The sequence below is a fragment of the Procambarus clarkii genome, chromosome 22 (genome assembly GCF_040958095.1).
Source record: "Procambarus clarkii isolate CNS0578487 chromosome 22, FALCON_Pclarkii_2.0, whole genome shotgun sequence".
In the NCBI taxonomy this organism is placed as follows: Eukaryota; Metazoa; Arthropoda; class Malacostraca; order Decapoda; family Cambaridae; genus Procambarus; species Procambarus clarkii.
Window position 1 is genome coordinate 27,543,225 of NC_091171.1, and position 18,428 is coordinate 27,561,652.

The 18,428-nt window shown below is 42.7% G+C and overlaps 1 protein-coding gene across 1 annotated transcript in view; it reads left to right on the forward strand.

The window, feature by feature from the left end:
• The window catches only part of LOC123748333 (limbic system-associated membrane protein), a 489,037-nt gene that overhangs the window by 400,838 nt on the left and 69,771 nt on the right, over positions 1-18,428 (forward strand). The window contains exon 4 of the mRNA XM_069329141.1: positions 14,705-14,817. Coding sequence (XP_069185242.1) covers positions 14,705-14,817 — 113 coding nt within the window. The remainder of the gene's footprint in view (positions 1-14,704; positions 14,818-18,428) is intronic.

The following is an 18,428-nucleotide window of genomic DNA, read 5'->3' on the forward strand; positions in this document are numbered from 1 at the left end:
TGACCATAATATTGCCAATATATTTCTCCTAACACATCCCCGTGCTGCTCCTTACTAGAAAGAACATATATAAACTAAACAGAGACCTACATTATTTCTAGATAGCAAGAATATTATCATACAAGCAAAGCTTCCATAATTAAATATACACAAAACTGGGGTATACAGAAGACAGTATTTCAAGAGAGTCCACTCCGGGCTCTCCATAGACCGTGCTACTTGGAACTTTTTGTTCCAAGTAGCTGAATCTAAAACAACAACAAACAACAACAGCAACAACAACCTCAGGTCAAGCTCGGGGATGGCTAAATCATCCTACAATTGCTTACACCATAGGGGGGCCTCGTAGCCTGGTGGATAGCGCGCAGGATTCGTAATTCTGTGGCGCGGGTTCGATTCCCGCACGAGGCAGAAACAAATGGGCAAAGTTTCTTTCACCCTGAATGCCCCTGTTACCTAGCAGTAAATAGGTACCTGGGAGTTAGTCAGCTGTCACGGGCTGCTTCCTGGGGGTGGAGGCCTGGTCGAGGACCGGGCCGCGGGGACACTAAAAAGCCCCGAAATCATCTCAAGATAACCTCAAGATAACCATAACAACGCCAGATTATACAAATTATATGTATGAATTATCATATTCAACATGCAAGAACATGCAATTAAGAGACATGAATTAATCTCGGAAATACAATATTAGAGGATCATGAAATATTATTCCATATTATAAGTCAAACATGAATGCAATATGCCACAGTGTGCATAAGGATGGTGTATAACTCGTGCCACATATCAGCTCTACTGTAAAATATATCATATCTTAGAGCATATCAAGATATCACGATGAACAAGGAAATATTATCAGCATTACATGATCAACAAATAATATAAAGATTAAAGTTAGTTGCTGTACGTGGCCTGGACGTTCAATTTAACGTTATAATACATCGATGGACAAGTGTTTTCTTCTCGTTCATAACAGAGTGTTTGTTTGTGCGTGTATTTACTATTTGTATCTGCAGAATCGAGCTATTAGCTCTTGGACCCCGCCTTTCTAACCAAACTATTTTTCCTCTATTATATCTACTACGTGTATTTCTCTATAATACACACACACACACACAAGGGGACGCGAAACAGGGGACACAGGTGGAAGCTGAGTACCCAAATGAGCCACAGAGACATTAGAAAGAACTTTTTCAGTGTCAGAGTAGTTAGTAAATGGAATGCACTAGGAAGTGATGTGGTGGAGGCTGACTCCATACACAGATTCAAATGTAGATATGATAGAGCCCAGTAGGCTCAGGAATCTGTACACCAGTTGATTGACGGTTGAGAGGCGGGACCAAAGAGCCAGAGCTCAACCCCCGCAAGCACAATTAGGTGAGTACACAGGAAGCAGCCCGAAGCAGCTAACTCCCAGGAACCTATTTACTGCTTGGTGAACAATGGCACCAGGATGAAAGAAACTCCCATTTGTTTCTGCCTCTGCCGGGGATCGAATCCGGGCCCTTGGGACTACGACCCCATAGCACTGTCTACTCAGCAGCATTGCTGTGTGTGTGTGAGTGTGTGTGTGTGTGTGTGTGTGTGTGTGTGTGTGTGTGTGTGTGTGTGTGTGTGTGTGTGTGTGTGTGTGTGTGTGTGTGTGTGTACATACCTACAGATCGCGTGTACCAAGCCAGGGGGGCTGTGATTACAGCACACAGTTGTATTCGAGTGAACCCATCGGTCAACTGACAATTTTGATGAGTGGAAAACTCTTAAATCTATTCCCCGAACATATATATATATATATATATATATATATATATATATATATATATATATATATATATATATATATATATACATATATATATATATATATATATATAACTAATATATATGAAATTAATATATAATTTCAGTTGCATATTGTCCTGGGGACCATTCAGGCTTGTTCGCACGCATATATATATATATATATATATATATATATATATATATATATATATATATATATATATATATATATATATATATATATATATTATATATATATATATATATATATATATATATATATATATATATATATATATATATATGTCGTACCTAGTAGCCAGAACGCACTTCTCAGCCTACTATGCAAGGCTCAATTTGCCTAATAAGCAAAGTTTTCATGAATTAATTGTTTTTCGACTACTTAACCTACCTAACCTAACCTAACCTAACTTTTTCTGCTACCTAACCTAACCTAACCTATAAAGATAGGTTAGGTTAGGTTAGGTAGGGTTGGTTAGGTTCGGTCATATGTCTACGTTAATTTTAACTCCAATAAAAAAAAAATGGCCTCATACATAATGAAATAGGTAGCTTTATCATTTCATAAGAACAAAATTAGAGAAAATATAATAATTCAGGAAAACTTGGCTTATTAGGCAAATCGGGCCTCGCATAGTAGGCCGAGAAGTGCATTCTGGCTACTAGGTACGACATATATATATATATATATATATATATATATATATATATATATATATATATATATATATATATATATATATATATATATATATATATATATATATATATATATATACATATAATCAAAAACAAGTGTCATTCACAAACCAAAGGTAATGTGATGCCAAATATTCCTCAATAAACATAAATTACATTCACGTGGTTGAATGAAAAATGTTCCTAAGGTTCCTACTGAATAGCCAAATACTTTCTATGTTGCTCTAGGCAACATGTTGCTATAAATTATTGCTCTTTGTGGTGGTGGACCATGTTGGTATGGGTGTAGTGGACAGGTGAGGTGTATGGGTGTAGTGGACAGGTGAGGTGTATGGGTGTAGTGGAGAGGTGAGGTGTATGGGTGTAGTGGACAGGTGAGGTGTATGGGTGTAGTGGACAGGTGAGGTGTATGGGTGTAGTGGACAGGTGAGGTGTATGGGTGTAGTGGACAGGTGAGGTGTATGGGTGTAGTGGAGAGGTGAGGTGTATGGGTGTAGTGGACAGGTGAGGTGTATGGGTGTAGTGGACAGGTGAGGTGTATGGGTGTAGTGGACAGGTGAGGTGTATGGGTGTAGTGGACAGGTGAGGTGTATGGGTGTAGTGGACAGGTGAGGTGTATGGGTGTAGTGGACAGGTGAGGTGTATGGGTGTAGTGGAGAGGTAAGGTGTATGGGTGTAGTGGAGAGGTGAGGTGTATGGGTGTAGTGGAGAGGTGAGGTGTATGGGTGTAGCTGAGAGGTGAGGTGTATGGATGTAGTGGAGAGGTAAGGTGTATGGGTGTAGTGGACAGGTGAGGTGTATGGGTGTAGTGGACAGGTGAGGTGTATGGGTGTAGTGGACAGGTGAGGTGTATGGGTGTAGTGGACAGGTGAGGTGTATGGGTGTAGTGGACAGGTGAGGTGTATGGGTGTAGTGGACAGGTGAGGTGTATGGGTGTAGTGGACAGGTGAGGTGTATGGGTGTAGTGGACAGGTGAGGTGTATGGGTGTAGCTGAGAGGTGAGGTGTATGGATGTAGTGGACAGGTGAGGTGTATGGGATTGTAGGTTTTAGAGTTGTAGGGTAATGGGGTGTATTGAATATTGGAAAAGTGTGTGAGGTTGTAGTGTATAGGGGATATAGTGTATTGGGTGTAGTGTATGGCTGTGAAGTTTTAGGCGTAGTGTATGGTAATATACAGTATAGGGGTGTAGTGTATGGTGGAGGAACTAGTGTATATGTATGTAGTGCATGAAACTATAGTGTATGAGGTGTATATTATGAAGTTGTAGAGTACGCAATGTAGTGAACGCGGGCGTAGTGTGTATATAGAGGCGAGGAGTGTGTATGAGGGCGTATTATATGAGAGTACGAATTAGTATACGAGAGTCAAATGTATGGGTTGTATATTATGGGATGTGTTGTGTATAGGGATGTAGTGTACGATGGTGTAGCGTTAGTGACATTGTATGATTAGTGAGTGTCATGAGTGGCCGTGAGTCTCATACATATGTGAGTGACAGAGAGAGAGAAGGCAAAGTTAAGCAGCCCAAAAGGTTGTGTATTGATATTGCAACAAAGAACCATATACTTATCACAAGCCACAACACAAGCCACAACACAAGCCACAACACAAGCCACAACACAAGCCACAACACAAGCCTCAACACAAGCCACAACACAAGCCTCAACACAAGACACAACACAAGCCTCAACACAAGCCTCAACACAAGCCACAACACAAGCCTCAACACAAGCCACAACTCAAGCCACAACACAAGCCTCAACACAAGCCACAACACAAGCCACAACACAAGCCACAACACAAGCCTCAACACAAGCCACAACACAAGACACAACACAAGCCACAACACAAGCCTCAACACAAGACACAACACAAGCCACAACACAAGCCTCAACACAAGCCACAACATAGCCTCAACACAAGACACAACACAAGCCTCAACACAAGCCACAACATAGCCTCAACACAAGACACAACACAAGCCTCAACACAAGCCACAACACAAGCCTCAACACAAGACACAACACAAGCCACAACACAAGCCTCAACACAAGACACAACACAAGCCTCAACACAAGACACAACACAAGCCACAACACAAGACACAACACAAGCCACAACACAAGCCTCAACACAAGCCTCAACACAAGACACAACACAAGCCTCAACACAAAACACAACACAAGCCACAACACAAGCCACAACACAAGCCACAACACAAGCCTCAACACAAGCCACAACACAAGCCACAACACAAGCCTCAACACAAGCCACAACACAAGCCTCAACACAAGACACAACACAAGCCTCAACACAAGACACAACACAAGCCACAACACAAGCCACAACACAAGACACAACACAAGCCTCAACACAAGCCACAACACAAGACACAACACAAGACACAACACAAGCCTCAACACAAGACACAACACAAGCCTCAACACAAGACACAACACAAGCCACAACACAAGACGCAACACAAGCCTCAACACAAGCCTCAACACAAGACACAACACAAGCCACAACACAAGCCACAACACAAGCCTCAACACAAGACACAACACAAGCCACAACACAAGCCACAACACAAGCCACAACACAAGCCACAACACAAGCCTCAACACAAGACACAACACAAGACACAACATAAGCCACAACACAAGCCACAACACAAGCCTCAACACAAGACACAACACAATCCACAACACATGACTCATAACCTACAAATATCCAGCTCACAGACACTACAACATCGTAAATAACAACACCCACCATCTGGCAGCAACAGATTCACCGTTGCCAGCTACCCCAATTACACGCAACTTCTCTCCCATTAATTAACAACTTTCCGCTTGTTAACCATGTTAACATAGATTTGTAGCGGTGTCGTATCCGCGTTAGCTCAAGGCTGTCTCGACTTCAAGGCTGCAGAAGCCAGACAATCATTATTCATCCCGTGTTTACAAACACCACCACGTGTTACGTCAACATATTTACGACGCGTTGATTGATGGATTTACGTAGGTTAAGTTCTCCGACCTCTGGGGGGAATCTCGTCTCTGCTGTTTCCGCCTCTCCCCGATATTGTTATAGTTACCCATTAATTTTATCTCTATGTCTCAACATAGTGTCAACCTACCCTGGCTTTGTGCCCTGGTGAGGCCACTCCAGACCGACAACCAGAGCGTAACTCCATAGTCTCCTGAGACTAATGGATGACGTCTACTTCTTCTTCTACTACTACTACTACTACTACTACTACTACTACTACTATGTCTCTACTTCTCTTTCTAACTTTCTCTCTTTGTATCCTTCTCTCTTTCTGTTCCTCTTTCTTGCTGTTCCCCTTTCTCCCCCCCCCTTCTGTCTTTCTACCGCTATGTCTTTCTGTTTCCTAATTTTTTTTACTCCTTTCTCTTTCTACTCGCCCAACCACTTGGGCTGGACGGTAGAGCGACGGTCTCGCTTCATGCAGGTCGTCGGCAGACCAATACGGCAGCCATGGTCTCATCTGACGTAAGTTAGAAGGAAAGATTGCCAGACATGATATAGTCAATCACATTATCAAGAGAAGTTTGGCTACAGCTGGGTGTCCAGCACAAAGTGAACCTCAGTTTTGCAGATCTGATAACGGTCACAGACTCCAAGATTTAGTCACCCAGCAGCCATGGAGGGAGTGTAAACAGGTCGTGTGGAACTACACGTGTGCATCTACATTGCTCATGCATGACAGGGGATGCTTGTCAGTGATACTGGTCTGTAGTTAAATGCCTTCTCCCTAGCTCCTTTTTTGAAAATTGGTGCCACATTTTCCTTCTTCCAGCAGCTCTCCCTTCGTAAGTGACTCATTATAGATCCTTGTCAGAGGCACGCTGAGGACCTGCGCTGCCTCTTTTAGTATCCACGGTGATGCATTGTCTTGATCAACTGCGTTAGGTTCATCCAGTGCTGTTAACTCTTTCATTACCTCTGCTGTCCCGTCTATATCCGTTAGTCTCTCATCTTGGGTCATCTCCTTTACTAACAATGGGAGCTGCTCAGACTCGGCTGTGAACACTCCATGGAAACTGGCATTCAATACCTCGCAGATTTCCTTGTCGCTTTCTGTTTATGCTCCCCTCTGTTTTGCTTAGTCTTGTCACTTGGTCGTTCACCGACATTTTCCTTCTTATATGACTGTAGTAATTTAGGTTGCTTTTTCGCTTTCATTACAATATAGTTTCTATAATTCCTTTCCGATACTCTCCTTATACTAATGTACTCATCCCTAGCTCTGCTGCATCTAATCTTATTGTCCTCTGCCCTTTGTCCTCTGCACTTTATCTACTCCCTCCTGTTTCTCATTTTTGCTTACTGGCACTGTCTAATAAACCATGGGTTATTATATTCCCTCCTATTTTTTCTTTTACGGTTGGTATAAATTAACCTCTCTTCGGCCTCCTTGCATTTCCACTTGACTAAGTCCATCATATCTTGCACTGTTTTGCCTCTTAGTTCTTCTTCCCACTGCACTTCTCCCAGATATTATGTTATCCTCCTGTAATCTCCTTTCTTATAGTCTAGTCTCCTTTCCCAGACCTCTTGCCCCGTGGTCACAATTTTAAACTCGATCATGTAGTCAAAGACTAGGACACAATGGCCACTGGCTCCTAGTGGTATTTCATATTCCATATTCGTAATGTCTTCATCATTCTGGGTAAAAATCAGGTCAAATAGGCTTAATGTATCCCTTCCTCTTTTTCCTTGTGTCTTCCTACACATGTTGTGTTAGAAAATTCCTGTCTATAACGTCCACTAATTTTGTTTTCCATGTTTTTTCCCCACCATGGGGAATTTTTTGATTCCCAATCGATCTCTCCGTGATTGAGGTCCCCCATGACCAATAGGTTCGCTCTCATTCTGCGAGTTGTTGTTGCTGCCCTCTGCAGTTCATCTGTACATGTCTTATTATTATTATATACCTGTCTGGGCCTTCTACTGTTTGGAGGGGGATTGTAGATTATCAAGATCACATTACTCTTCCCATCACTTATCAGAATCCCCAGTATGGAGCTTGTGTTTCCATTAGTCCGCCGATTCTCTAATTCCTCAAATTTCCATTTCCGCTTTATGAAGAGTGCCACTTCCTCCTCCTTGTCTCTGTGTCCTTTCTTTCCTTATCACTCGCTATCCCTCTGAGAGCATTGTATCCGAGATTATTTATTTTAGTTTCCACTATTGCAATTATGTCTGGATCTGCTTCATTAACCCTTTCTTTTATTTCATCTGCTTAATTGGATGTTTGCTTCATATACCCCGTCACCATTGGTGTACCAAACCTTGAGACTCTTCTTGGAAACTCTGTTACCAGAGTTCAAATAGCTCATCTGCCTACGTGTCTCCCTCGGTGTGTGCCGCAGGTGAGAGATGGATGCTGTCGTATCTCCAATAAATGGTTGTGAGGTGGGAAGTGCCCGGGAATAGGGAGGAGGATGAGAGGCTGAGGGCATCTGGGAGGCAGGGGGGAGGGGGGGCTAGGGGGATAGATGGGGGTCTGAGATCAATTAGGGAGATCTGAGGAGCGAATGGGGTCTGGGCAGCTAGGGTTGTCTGAAGGGCATAGTGGGTCTGAGAGGCAATGGGGGGGAGCCCTGAGAGGTAGAGTGAGGATGGGAGTCAGAAAGAGGGTGAGCCAGGGGCAGGGGAGAAGCAGGGACAGGTATGCGGTTTGTGGTAGAGGGTGGGTACGTGGGAGGCAGGGGCTCAGGATGGGTATGGGGCAAGAGAATGGGTGTTTGAAGGCAGTGGAGAGGTGAGGAGAGGGGCTGGGGGGGGGGGTCGCCAGGTGAGGGCTCATACTGGAGACGAGGTGTAATGGGGGGGGGGGGTGATGGTTGTGGGGGGGGGGTGATGGTTGTGGGGGGGGTAATGGTTGTGGGGGGGGTGATGGTTGTGGGGGGGGGGGTTGAAGATGGAGGCGAGGAGAGGTGTTTTGGAGGCTGGGATGGAGCAAGAGGGATTGGTTGCAGAGGGGGCAGGGTAGTTGTTAGGGGTAGAAGGGATGTGAAAGGATAGAAGGGGGTGATGTGAGGAGAGGTGTGTGACTTGGGAAGGGGTGCTGGGGCGAGGGGGGTGACGACTCTAAGTCAGTTTTCTTACCTTCATTTCTTGTTGTTCGTCTTTAGTCGTATATCTGTCAATAAACACATTATAATAGCCTTCGCTATCCTTTAGTAAATTATTCTGCATTAATATGTAGTCAAACGCCTCTTCATTAGAAAATTGCACCTGAACAGGTCTGCGTTTGTTGCCATTATAAGGCCCCCAATTCGGTGCGTGAGTTCAGTCTCGTTTCCTAGCATCTCAGCCTTAAATTCCAAGGATTAAATCCTCTATCCAATCGCTCCTCTTCCCAACACATTTCCCTATCACTGTATCTATAAACCTCTCTTTCTCCTCCTCCTCTTTCCTGATGCTGCTTGACCTGCTCGCTCGCACTCATGTTGCCATTGTAATAAACTACCTCAGCCAACAGGTGTCCCAATTACCTAACTCGGTCTGCTACCACAATAGGTAAGTGTATCCAGGTGTCTTCACCTAGGTATGGTCTCCCAGGGCTGGTCTCCCAGGGCTGGTCTCACAGGTGTGGTCTCCCAGGTGTGGTCTCCCAGGTGTGGTCTCCCAGGTGTGGTCTCCCAGGTGTGGTCTCCCAGGTGTGGTCTCACAGGTGTGATCTCCCAAGTGTGGTCTCAAAGGTGTGGTCTCACAGGTTTGATCTCACAAGTTTGGACTCCCAAGTGTGGTCTCCCAGGTATGGTCTCCCAGGTATGGTCTCCCAGGGCTGGTCTCCCAGGTGTGGTCTCCCAGGTGTGGTCTCCCAGGTGTGGTCTCCCAGGTGTGGTCTCCCAGGTGTGGTCTCCCAGGTGTGGTCTCCCAGGGCTGGTCTCACAGGTGTGGTCTCCCAGGTGTGGTCTCCCAGGTGTGGTCTCCCAGGTGTGGTCTCCCAGGTGTGGTCTCCCAGGTGTGGTCTCCCAGGTGTGGTCTCACAGGTGTGGTCTCCCAGGTATGGTCTCCCAGGTGTGGTCTCCCAGGTGTGGTCTCACAGGTATGTGGTCTCCTAGGTGTGGTCTCCCAGGTGTGGTCTCCCAGGTGTGGTCTCACAGGTGTGGTCTCCCAGGTGTGGTCTCCCAGGTGTGGTCTCCCAGGTGTGGTCTCCCAGGTGTGGTCTCCCAGGTGTGGTCTCACAGGTGTGGTCTCCCAGGTGTGGTCTCCCAGGTGTGGTCTCACAGGTATGTGGTCTCCCAGGTGTGGTCTCCCAGGTATGGTCTCCCAGGTGTGGTCTCCCAGGTGAGGTCGCGGGCGGTGTGTGAGGCGCTGTAGACCAACGCCTCACAACTGATCTATTCTACAATGTGGGAACAAACACTTAATTCGAAATACACTATTTCAGCTTTTTTTCTTCACTTGCTTATGGTTTCTGTCAGTTTACCACTTATTCATTCACAGATATATACACTTTTTTGCCCTGCTTGTAGACTGTTTAATCCTCTCAACTAAATAGAAAACACTGTAGCTTCACAACCCACAACCCTTCACCACGACTGTGTGTGTGTGTGTGTGTGTGTGTGTGTGTGTGTGTGTGTGTGTGTGTGTGTGTGTGTGTGTGTGTGTGTGTGTGTACTCACCTATTTGTGCTTGCAGGATCGAGCATTGACTCTTGGATCCCGCCTTTCCAGCTATCGGTTGTTTACAGCAATGACTCCTGTCCCATTTCCCTATCATACCTAGTTTTAAAAGTATGAATAGTATTTGCTTCCACAACCTGTTCCCCAAGTGCATTCCATTTTTCCACTACTCTCAAGCTAAAAGAAAACTTCCTAACATCTCTGTGACTCATCTGAGTTTCCAGTTTCCACCCATGTCCCCTCGTTCTGTTATTATTACGTGTGAACATTTCATCTATTTCCACTTTGTCAATTCCCCTGAGTATTATATATGTCCCTATCATATCTCCTCTCTCCCTTCCTTTCTCTAGTGTCGTAAGGTTCAGTTCCTTCAGACGCTCTTCATATCCCATCCCTCGTAACTCTGGGACAAGCCTCGTCGCAAACCTCTGAACCTTCTCCAGTTTCTTTATGTGTTTCTTCAGGTGGGGGCTCCATGATGGCGCGGCATACTCTAAGACGGGTCTCACGTAGGCAGTCTAAAGCGCCCTAAAAGCCTCCTCATTTAGGTTTCTGAATGAAGTTCTAATTTTCGCCAGTGTAGAGTACGCTGCTGTCGTTATCCTATTTATATGTGCCTCAGGAGTTAGATTAGGTGTCACATCCACCCCCAGGTCTCTTTCTCGAATCGTTACAGGTAGGCTGTTCCCCTTCATTGTGTACTGTCCCTTTGGTCTCCTGTCACCTGATCCCATTTCCATAACGTGTGTGTGTGTGTGTGTGTGTGTGTGTGTGTGTGTGTGTGTGTGTGTGTGTGTGTGTGTGTTAATAAATTACATTGTTGAATCAATTCCTGCCATAATTTACAGATGACCTTCAGGTTAATCAACCTCTCGAGGGTTTAGAGCCAATACAATAACTTTCTGACCAAACTGCAAAGCTGGTATTAAGCTTAATGCCTGTCAACCTTCGGAGGGGTTAACAAGACCACCAAAAATACATATTTACCCTCCAGCATGTTTGGTGTTGGGTCGAAGTCCTATGGACCTTAGGCCACCCCACACTAGGCTACTGACCCACCAGAAAGAATCCTTTAGTTCCTAACACAGTCCATGATTAAAGTAAACTCAGTTTGTTCACCGAGAAGTAAAGTCGATGCACATACTACGTTGCCTTGTCATAGTAAACCAGATAAATTTGTTAAAAAATATCTAAGTGATATATATATACGAAAACTAGATAATTATGTATTATTGCCAATACAAATGTTGTTGATGTATATATGTAAAATATATATACCTAGCATGTATAGCACCGCTAGATTTGCTGAAATGCCTCAGTTAAGACCAAAGGACGTAATGGTACTTGGTGTAGATAAGATTATAGCTCCGGGGATCCTCTTATGGAATATATATATAAGTTCTGCCTGGATTACACGTGACGTCAGAGTGACGCCAGAGTGGTTGGTGAGGGTTTCCAAGTGCCTAATTTGTACCTTCTTACATCGACAAAAAAATAATTCGTAAGATTGGGCCGAGTATACCAAGGGGAGGAACTAAGATTATGGAGCGTATCGCGAGCTGCTCCAAGGCTATTTCCTACTTTATTAAGATCCATTATTCAAGAGGTTTTTAGGGATTTTAGTATCCAAGGAAACGGAGCTCTGGTGATGACGTACTTTGTTTGGATTGGCTCACAAACGCTGCGAGAGACGTGCGTCGTCAGGATTGGCTGATGGGGCTAATAGAAGCGGTCTATAAAATTGGGTAAATGGCATCCGAACGGGGTTCAAAGTGCCGGTTAAAAAGAGATGATGGTTCGAGGCGTTTTATGTTTGCTTCATTGTGTCATCAATAAATCCGAATGGGTTTTTAGTCATAATATTTTTATTGATGTTTTAATTGCTTATTGGTCTGCTTAATATTTTCATTCAAATATTAAAAAACGCCAATATTGAACTCGAAAAAACTAAATCATAGCTGGTAACAGCTACACAATATTGAAATCTTTCAAGTAAGTTCTGTAGACTTACAAATCTTTCATATACTGTATATATATATATATATATATATATATATATATATATATATATATATATATATATATATATATATATATATATATATATATATATGACTTTTATTTCCACTGCTACCTTATTCAATCTTGTGTTGATGATATCCTCAAAATGCTTCCGGAGTCTGCCAGTGCAGACTGCTTATCACATGCCTCTGTATGGCAAACCATTCTGTATGATGGGGATTTTATAGCATCACCTAGTTAGCTTTTTTGACACACTGTACTCCCCTTCATATAGTCTAGGGTAGCTGCACTAATGCAGATGTACCTCATGTATTAACAAAAAAAATATTTATATATGATTTAAGATTTTTTTTTATTAACGAATGAAGAATACAGTTGAGTATTTCTATTAGATCGTCATGCAGTGAGATGCAGCTCATACTCACTGCCTCATCTAAATACTCACACCTAGATACAGATACACACATATTCACTGCCACAGGACATAGGCTCATACATCCGACAATAGGTCTAAATTGCAGATTTTAGAACTGCATTTTTTCTGAGGTTACAGTCTACTTCAAAGTTTATATATATTTTAACTTACGAATTTCTAAATGCAACTCTTTGTTGTTCTTTGAAAACAGGACCAAGATGAATTAATAAGAGATGCAGAAGAAAAAACTAAATTGTCTTTCCTCGTCTTTTGTCATTCCCCCTCCCCCCGAACGCCCCCCCCCCCCGTTCATCCATCATTACTTTGCACTAGCAAATGTAAGCTAATGTGTCAAGATGTCTTCCAGTGTATAAGATTCAATTAAATAGCTACAGAGTTAATTGTAAATAGACCAGGAGGTATGATATCTTTTACAGTTTCACATAAAATATTGTAGTGTTCAAGTGATTCCTTGACGGTTTGTCATAAAGTTTACAAGCTGAATATAACCTACCAGATGTGCCGATAGCCAAGGCGATTCTCTTAATATCTACATCACATAATCTGGTCCGGCTACTGTGCTCACCATACAAATACATGTTATTGGAAGTGTTGCCATAGGTATTGATTCTGCAGCTTTCAGGTTTTGGGGCATTTCTTAATGCTATTAAATCTGAAGTAAGCATTTTAATTTGTACTTTTAATAATGATTACGCAGTTTAAAGTTTGAATTTTTATTCCTGAATTTTCTAAAAAGTCTGAATTTTCTTTCCTGCAAGCCTCATTTCCTGCAGCCTCATCTACAAAATCATGTTTTCCAGCTAAGGTGGGGTGGGATGCACACAAATTTTATTCAAATTTTATCATCAGTAGCAAAAATAACATTCTATTTAATATTACAAGCCACTTTAGACATTAATTGCGATGGATTAAAGACTGCAGAAGAATTGAAGAGTCACATAATACCTCTTCAACCCCCATTCAATTTAAGGAACTTAGTAACTAAATAAATACTAACCCAATAGTTTAGTTAAATCATTATACTTTAATAATTGATTTGGGTTGCTGCAAAAATCTATGTCTGAAACAGGAATCTTTGACAGAATCATGTGTGGATCTCTAAAGTTTAAAGACTCAAAGCCTTTCAAGGCCTATCAACCTCTGGAGGGTTATTGAGGCCACCACAAAGGCTTACTGACCAACCAGTAAGTCTGGTGTTGGGGTAAAGGTCTATCAACCTCAACAGCTTACGTTCAAACTAACAAGCGTATTTCACTGTAGTCGGTGGAGACGGCTAGTTTATTGAACACCCACATACTTATCCTGTGAGCGGTAGCGAAAAAGTGGATTACAGAGGGCACAATAGGACTTTAACAGACCTCAACGGAGATTATTACATTTACATCTCTCCTTCACACCTTATAATTATAACGTTACAGAGATTAATCAATTTCAACAGCTATTAATTATACTTGAAAGGTAGGTTTTTTCGCTATACCTGGACTATATTCAGAACACAAGTATAGTTGAAGTATATATACCACCAAGAAGCAGGGTGTACGCATCTCCTTGTTGTATATATTCTTGTGAGTTAACTTCACACAGTCAATCTTGACTCTAGTTCAATTTCTTCAAGTATCGATACAACCTCTGTATATTTTGTTTAATTTGGTTGTTTCAAACGCCATCAGTTCCATCTACCCTTTTATTGTTTATTGTTTATTATTATTGTTGTAGTGTTTATTTATATATAAACATTAAGACAGGTGTCTGAGAATCACCAGAACGCGGGTTCAAGTCACTCCATTGTCTTAAACAGGATTTTCATTGATATATCAAGTCAGTGTGATTTCATTGCGAAGATTATTATATTTTGTTAAATAAAATTCATGTATAAACATTCTATAACAGATTAGGATAAATGCTCGTTTTCAACATAATTGATTTATGGTAGTTTTAAATCAAATCCAGTCCTTTTTAAGTGATATTTTTATCTTGAAACAACGATTAGGTTGTCAGTTTATATTAGCATCTGAATGTTTAAATGGACGAATCCGCACCTGTTGTTTACGTTTGTGTTTTTCTCTGGTGTTAACAGATGGCGCTGCGGACACCCTGCCGAGGTTCGTCTCCCCCATTGAGAACGTCACGGTGTCTGTTGGTCGAGAAGCAAGACTCACTTGTGTCGTGGAAAATCTAAACAACTATCGGGTAAGTCTAGTAAACAGAATGTTGGAGGTTCCTGTTGTTCGTGACGAAGTGTCTAAGGAAACGGAACGTAGCAGTTTCTGTTGGTCATGAGAGTTGAGTTCGTAGAGACGTTGCTAACTAGCGGGTAAACATACACAAACACACATACGACCAGCACACACACACACACACACACACATACAGATGTGTGTGTGTGTGTGTGTGTGTGTGTGTGTGTGTGTGTGTGTGTGTGTGTGTGTGTGTGTGTGTGTGTGTGTGTGTGTGTGTGTGTGTCATAACTCAGCCGGTCGTGTCAGAGATCGTATTGTATAAGACAGTTCCACTGCCTATTTGCTTTTATCAGAAGATTGGTAGCAAGGTCAACAGCTTTCACCTAATGAATTAAAGGACAATTATTTGTATCAGTATTGTGACAATGGCTTTTTGTGTTAGCGTCTGTTTTCTGCAGCTTTCTACGATTTTCTATTTCGTTTGGATTACTGAAACCCGTCCACTTGGCCTCATGGTCGGTAGAGCGAAGGCTTTGCTTCGTGGAAGGCCGCCGTTCGATTCTTCATGACCCTAGAGACTGGGTGACGTACTCATTTCCCTTCCTAGTTCTATGTATTCATATTAACTTGGCGCATTTCCCATACAATTATCTAACCTTATTTCATGTTTACTTCTCAGCCTTACGTAGGACAATATTAATATTTTTTTGTTGCACTGGTGAGTGAATGCATTTTTTTTTTTAACTGATCACTTCTTAAATATACATTTAGTTGTTGAAATATAGATTTGTACTTTTCTGCAACATTGCGAATACGCTTGAAACTTATTAGAAATCATTTTGTGTTAATAGCCATTGAATTCCGAGTTGTTTGAATTGTTGGAGTGAATATGTATTGGATGCCAACCTGTTGTCCAGACAAGTTTCATAATTGAACGATTTATGGATGAAACGAGAGTCATGTTGCTGCTACTGGAAAGGGAACATTTGTCTGGTGGCTAAATGTTGCAAGACACCAGCTGGTGGGTTATGCAGGACAGTTAACGGTGCCGTAATACTGTATGGGCGAACATGTGATAAAAAGTGAACAGAAAAAAATGTTTTTAGATAATCCCAAAGTTTAGAACCTTCCCCGTGAGGAGAGACAATAACAAAAAAATTACCAAAACTAGAAAATCACATATAAATAACATATAGAGAGCTGGAGAGAATAATCAGGCTGAGAACAATGGAACACCTGGAGATGATCAACTTGTAACAGAAATACACCATGTATTTAGAAGGATAAAGTCGTGTGTGACAAACTTGATCGAGTGCTATGACAGGGTACACTGCATTTTCCTCGGCTGTCGAAAAGCAGTGGTTTATAAGATGGAGAAACAAGCTGGGATAATTGGGACACTAAAATGGATAAGAGAGTATCTGAAGGACATAGAGACAAAGGGGCACAGTCAGAGGTGAGGTCTCCAGCTGGAGGAGTGTAACAAGTGGGGTCCCTCAAGGATCGGTCCTGGGCCCACTACTGTTTCTAATTGATGTCAATGATCTACCCGAGGGAGTGAACTTGTACATTGTCAATGTTTGGAGCCGATGAAAAGAAATTGAGGAATGTAACAACAGAGGCCTGTTGAATGCTACATAAACACCTTGGAGTGGAAAAATAAATGGTTGCTAAAGTTCAGCCCCATTAAGTGTAAGGTAATAAAGATGGGGGAGGAGTAAGAATACCAAGTGTCTACATAATAAATAGAAAGAATTGGAGGAATCGGAGAGCGACAATTACTTTAGAGTGGCTATAACACCAACATCAGTGGCACACGTAGGCAGGATAACAACGGCAGGATACGGGACGCTGGCAAACATTAGAATGTCGTTTAGAAATCTAAACCAGGACGTATTCAAGGCAATCTACACACGTATTTTTGGACTAAAACTGGAATATGCAGCTCAGGTCTGGAACCCATGTCTTGTGATGGCATAAAACAAAAAAAGATTTGCAACTAGTTCAGTGCCTAAAAGGGTTAAGGTGCAAGCATATCTCGAAGGAAATGGATCTCACAACCTTAGAGGACAGACAAAACAGGGGAGATATGATCACAACATAAAAAATACTGAGGAGAATAAATAGGGTGGTCAAGGACAGCTTCTTTCAGTTGAGATAAAATAAGACATAAGGGACACAAGTGGACGCTGGAAACAAGTGAGTCGACGTAAACACTCGTACCCTGTACGGTAGTCAGGGTATGTATCACACAAGTGGAATGCACTTAAAGAAGGAGTTGTGGAAGCCACCTCCGACCATAACAATAGAGACAAGTTCGACTTAGATTTTGATTATCAAAATATCTAAGATATAACGCAACAGGCACAACCAGGCCAGTGGGAGGGGCATAAAGAGGTGCATAACCTTCCCCGTAGTTATTGACTGGTAAGGACACCAAAACAATCAAATCAAACTCAAGAAAAATTAAGAAAAACCTTCACCCTCTGCACATCACCCCTCACGCCTACGTCACGCCCACACCCCACAACTCTCACCTACAAATCTACCTTTTCCACCATCACACACTATCCATACACATATACACATCCCTCCTTTCCCCCCAAACCTACAACCGCAACCCACCCACATACCCTTACACACACACACACACACACACACACACACACACACACACACACACACACACACACACATACACACACACACACACACACACACACACACACACACACACACATACACACACGCACACACACACACACACTGAGTGCTGGCGGTGGCTGATGGCTGGGGCGCTGGTGGCTGAGTGGACAGCACGCTGGAAACGTAATCCTGTGGACCGAGGTTCAATTTTCGGCTCCGGCGAGAAACAAAATGGGCAGAGTTTCTTTCACCCTGATGTCCCTGTTACCTAACAGTAAACAGGTACCTGGTAGTTAGACAGCTGTTACGGGCTACTTCCTGGGGTGTGTGTGTGTATGTGTGGTTGGGAAAAAATTAGTAGTTAGTAACAGTTGATTGATTGACAGTTGAGAGGCGGGCTGAAGGAGCAGAGCACAACCCCCGCAAGCAGTCTGTCATGAACAACTAGGTGAATACACAGATCTAATGTCTTTGTGGCTCATTTGGGAACTAAGTCTCCGTGGTGTAGTGGTAAGACACTCGCCTGGCGTTCCGCGAGCGCTATGTCATGGGTTCGTATCCTGGCCGGGGAGGATTTACTGGGCGCAATTCCTTAACTGTAGCCTCTGTTTAACGCAACAGTAAAATGTGTACTTGGATGAAAAAACGATTCTTCGCGGCAGGGAATCGTATTCCAGGGACCATAGGATTAAGGACTTGCCCGAAACGCTACGCGTACTAGTGGCTGTACAAGAATGTAACAACTCTTGTATATATCTCAAAAAAAAAAAAAAAAAGTGTTCACCTGTGTCCTCTAGTTCGTGTTCCACCCGTGCTAAAATGTTTGTCTTTGTCAACGCTGTCAACTCCAGTGAGAATTTTGAAGGTAGTTATCATATCTCCCCTTACTCTTCTGTCTCCCAGGGACGTGAAGTTTAGCTCCCGTAGTCTTTCCTCGTAGCTCATACATCTTAATTCTGGGACTAGTCTGGTGGC